General features: G+C 25.6%; 1 protein-coding gene across 1 annotated transcript in view; it reads left to right on the top strand.

Annotated features, from left to right (window-relative positions):
• The window catches only part of LOC117182726 (nuclear pore complex protein Nup107), a 24,415-nt gene extending 19,926 nt beyond the window's left edge, over positions 1–4,489 (top strand). Inside the window, exons 5-6 of the mRNA XM_033375831.1 lie at positions 1,965–2,216; positions 3,844–4,489. Coding sequence (XP_033231722.1) covers positions 1,965–2,216; positions 3,844–3,945 — 354 coding nt within the window. The 3' untranslated portion in view covers positions 3,946–4,489. The remainder of the gene's footprint in view (positions 1–1,964; positions 2,217–3,843) is intronic.
• Positions 4,490–5,153: the final 664 nt, after the last annotated feature.

The raw sequence follows: 5,153 nt of genomic DNA, 5'->3' as shown, positions 1-5,153 counted from the left end.
TGAAAAATCTCTATCCCTTCTACACACTACTCCTTTCCCCTGCCGAGTGAGTCACGCCTACCTCGAAAGGGAAATGGCTTAATGGTGTAATAATAATAATAAAAAAAAAACAGTGTTTTATTCAGCGTTGCTATAATATTCCAATTTGTAAATTCTTCTAGGTATAAAACCAACCATACACCTAGAATATTAATAATATTGATGCAAACAAAAATTTGTTTTGAAATGCGTTTTAAACACTTTTTAGTTGATTTTTCAAATAAAAAAAAATAGATTTTTAGCCTAAGAAATGAATTCTTAACAAAAGTAATGAATATTCAACACATAAGATTAATTTTCTACCAAAAAGATTTATTTTCAACAAAGTACATGAATTTTCGTTCAAAAAGATCAATTTTTAACAAAAATTAGAAGAGTTCAAATTTTAGGAAAATAAATGTTCGGGAAAAAAAACGAATTTTCAACAAAGTAGTTTGTTTTTCATCCAAAAAATGATTTTTTAACCAAAAATAAAAGAATTACATTTTTAGTTAAAATAACCAATTTTCTACAAAAAAAATGAATTCTCGACAAAATAATTCAACTTTAAACCCAAAACAGGAATTTTCTACCATAAAAGATACAGTTTAAATAAAATATATAAATTTTTAACTAAAAAAGGTAAACTTACAAACAAAACTAGAATAGTAAATTTTGCAGTTTGAAATGTAAATATTAAACAAAACAAAAAAAGAGTTTTCAGCAAAGTTAATTAATTTTTTAATAAAAATATAAATTTTCACGTAAAAATGGAATAGTTACATCTTCCGTTGAAAAATTAATTATTAATCACAGCGATGCATTTTTCACCATATAGGGAACTTTCAACCAAATATATTTACAAATTAAATTTTCAGTTAAAAGAATTAATTTTCAATAATATAATTAAATTTTGAACAAAAAAAAAGGTTTATCAACTGAAATGATGAACCATTCACCAAATAAATGAAGTTTTAACAAAGGGATAAATTCTCAACGAAAAACGTGATGTTTTATATTTCAACCAAAAAGGATTTTAAAAGTTTGTACCAACAATGTTTGAATTCAACCCAAAAAGGTGAATTTAAAAAAATAGTTTGAATCCTCAACCAAAAGAGATTAGTTTTTAACCCAATAGTTATTTTAGTTGTTAAATTTTTAACCAAAAGAATAATTTCTTAAAGAGAAAGATTAATTTTCTACCGAATAAAACGAATTTTCAATTAAATTCAAGAGTTCTCAAACAAAAAGTTGAACTTTCAACTAAAAAAGATGAATTTTTAAACGAAAAGATTGATTTTTTACCGAAAAAAAGAATTTTTAACCAAATTTAAGAATTCTTAACCAAAAAGTTGAGCGTCCAAATAAAACAGATGAATTTTTAAACAAAAAGAATAATTTACTACCAAGAAAGACTAATTTTTAATAAGATTCAAGAATTCTCAACAAAAAATTTGAATTTTCAACAATTAATAATTAACTTTCAATTATAAAACATAATTTTCAATAATATAATTAAATTTTGAACAAAAAACGTTTTTTAAAAAACTAAAATGATGAATCATCAAGCAATTAAATGAATTTTTAACTAGGTATTTCCACTTTCAATTAAGTAGTATCATGTTCAATAAAAATGAATGAATGCTCAACGAAAAACGTGAATATTTTAAACACAAAGATTAGTTTTCGACCGAAAAAACGAATTTTCAATTAAATTCAAGAGTTCTCAACCAAAAAGTAGAATTTTCAACTAAAAAAGCGGAATTTTCAAACAAAAAGATTTTTAACCAAATTCAAGAATTCCCAACCAAAAAGTTGAATTTTCAACTATGAACATACATTTTTAAACAATAAAATTAATTTTCTACCAAAAACGTTCATCCTTTAAGTGGTAACGTAGATTATGGACGGTCCCTTACTTGAAATTCTTGTACTGTTAATTTCAGGAAGTCAAGCAATTGCTTTTCAACGTCCTTCTGTTTCCCGACGGTGGCTGGCTAGTTGACACAAGTAATAATAACGGTGATCCTTTGAGTCCTGAAGAAATTTTGCGAGAACACCAGATGGAAAAGCTCCGCAAGCTCTGCATTCCCAAAGTTGCGCTTCTCTTGTACACCGTCATGTCTGCAATGAATGAACACTTTGAATGTGTTCAATTGGCAGACACTCTCGCTTCCGAACAATACCAGTTGTATAATGTAAGTAAAAATTATTGCGCATGTTTAGTACAACAGATTTTGAAATTCAAGAAATTTAATACAAGCTATTAATTAAATTCACTGAATTATTTTTCAAGCAAAATGTATCAATATTTGAAACTTTAATTTCTGATTTTATTGCTTAACTTTTCAAATTCAATAATAAACTCTTTCAATTTAATAAGAAAAAATTTGTTTTCATACAATAGATAAAAAAATAGATGATATGTATTATCAGCTGCGATGTTTATTTATTATTTTCGCGTTGAATAAAATTTTTCTATTGAAAGTTTGATAAAATGACGAAAAATACAGCAAAATAAAATGAAAATCGTGGTAAATTATAATAGAATTTGAAAATTTCGTGAACTTACTCGGCACACTTCGTTTTGCCTTTTTGAAAAATTATAAACTCGCCACGATTTTAATCGTAATTTGGTGCATTTTTAAAAATTTTTGGATGGCCGCTGGAACGAGAAATAACCAGGATTTTTTTTTTAAACTTGAACGAATAGGAAATGACAGTGCATTTATTTTTTGACCAGGAATTTGGCAAATTTTAAAAATAAAAATCTATGCAATCACTTGAAATATCACAAATTTCGTATCACATTATATAATGAAGTTTAAAATATATTCGATTCTAACTTCTTTTGTAATGTTAAGTTCAGTAGCTAACTTTTTCATTTATGAAATCATGCAGTTTGCAATGTGTAATTCCGAAATTTTGCTTCAGAATTTTAACATTACATTTAATTTAACATCAGGCGTACGTTTTCAGTTTAAAGAATTTTCAGTCATTTTTAAAGATTTACAGTTTTAAACAATAAAAAATGTAAAGCGTTTGAACTATTATTTTTTTGGTGAAAAAACAACTTTAAACATACATTAATTTGTACTTTTTTAATGGAAATGTCGTTTGAGAATTAAAAACTGAATAATAATTTATTTTGCAAGACATTTATAATTCTGTTCAAAATAAACAATGTACGGAATTGAACGTTGAAAATAGAACTCTTTCAATTCTAAAGCCTTATTAGTTAAACAAATGTAATTGTCCGATTAAAAGTTTATACAGTATTTGCAATTTAAAAATAATTTCCAATCAACAGATTCATAATTAAAGGCTTTTATTAAATATTAAATCCTATTCAAATATTGTTTCAGTCCAAAATATTCCACTTTTAGCTCATTCAATTACAAACATTTTAATTAAGAAAAATAACTGAACCGAAGAAAAATTGAACTATTATTAATTTACAAAAAATCTTTTTCCTCGATTAAAACGGCCACCCTTAAATTCGAACACAAAAGTGATATTGAAAGCGACAATAAGAAATAAACATTGCAGCTGACAATAAATATCGTTTACTTTACTAAGTATTGTTTGAAAAAAAATTATTTTTGAATTCTAATAGTTTAATATTGAATTTTAAAATTTCATCAATTTTATTTGAGAAATAATTGCAAAAGTTTAATATCAGGCATCACATTTTTTCGTTTTTAAAATTATTATTTAAAAGAATTTTAGTGAAAATAAAGAAGAGCCTGATGGGGTTTTAAAAATATTCTTGTTCTTGAAATGCCCGTAAAATTCTTAAAAATAACTAACTTTTTTTCCTTTCAGGTCTTCCCGAAGGAAAAGCTTCGTGAAATTTTCAAAAAGATCTGCGAGTCCTCCTTAGCCCTGATGGGACAAAAGAAAGATTCCTGGGGTTATCCGAAATAAAAGTATTCTAGACGACATTCTGTGAGTGAACCATAACAAAAAATGTACAACATGTAAATTACGACTTTTTTTATAAAACCAGTTTATTGTCAACCACAAGAAGTGAATATAAAATTTGATACAATGTTCAATAATGCATAATCATAATACCTTACAGTACCTCATAATCGTTAAAATGTCTCGCTTTTCTCAATCGCTTTTACAGAGTACGAACTAAAAGTAATATTCTCGAAGTTGGAACTTTATTATGTAGGAATATATTCTTATTTCATGCTTTGCGCTTTTCATTTGCTTGACTACTTTATTTTGATTCGACTGCACTTCCGGGGCATTAAAAATTCCCTGTTCTTGTGATTAACTCACAATATTAATTTTAAATCCACTGAACAGATAAGTTGTGACACTTTACATTAAAGTTTGCTTCCAGCAATCAGGAAAAGTGTATTTTTTTAATTGCTGTATGACAAATTCTACTAGGATAAATATATATTTTTTAAACCTAATCGCATTGTTGACAAATAAAGTGATGCGTATTCTGATTATAGCAGTCTTCATATTTCTGCCATTATATTTCTGTTATGTCGTATTTCATTTTTTATTTTCTTTAATAACGTTATAATGACCAAGCAGGCATACTTACTAGCTCATTTGAATTATAAATAAACTATATATCAATAATCTGTAATATTTACGAATATTCAACGAATTTCAATAGTTTGCGGTTGGAAATTGAGCAAAAGAAAAACGAGATTATTGAAAATGTTTGCATTAATTTATCCTTTTTTATACTTCCAGTTTATAGGTTTTGCTTTTAACCCGCAATTTAAATAATTATGTTTAGAGTAAATTATAAATAAAAGAATCCAGAATTAAGAAATTACTTAAATATTAACATTTAAACATTATTACAGATTCAATGTAATGTATTTATTCACCAAGTGGTTCTAAAATTATTTAAAGTCGACAATATTAATCCTCATTCAATGGATTATTTCCCCGTTATTCTAAATGATATGATATACAAAGAAACATTAAAACTTTATATATGTGCGATTTTTATGTAAATTTGATTAAACTGAAAAAAATTAAACTTCTGTTATATAATTAATTCGAACTGCTAAAAAATAATTAAGCGAAGTATTTTGCAAGTGTTCAAGGTTGATTATTAAATTATTTACATGACAATAAAAGTGTTAGTACAAAATAAT

Source organism: Belonocnema kinseyi, chromosome 2 (assembly GCF_010883055.1).
Source record: "Belonocnema kinseyi isolate 2016_QV_RU_SX_M_011 chromosome 2, B_treatae_v1, whole genome shotgun sequence".
NCBI lineage: Eukaryota > Metazoa > Arthropoda > Insecta > Hymenoptera > Cynipidae > Belonocnema > Belonocnema kinseyi.
Note: the sequence above shows the minus strand (reverse complement) of the source record. Positions and strands in the feature narration are given on the sequence as shown.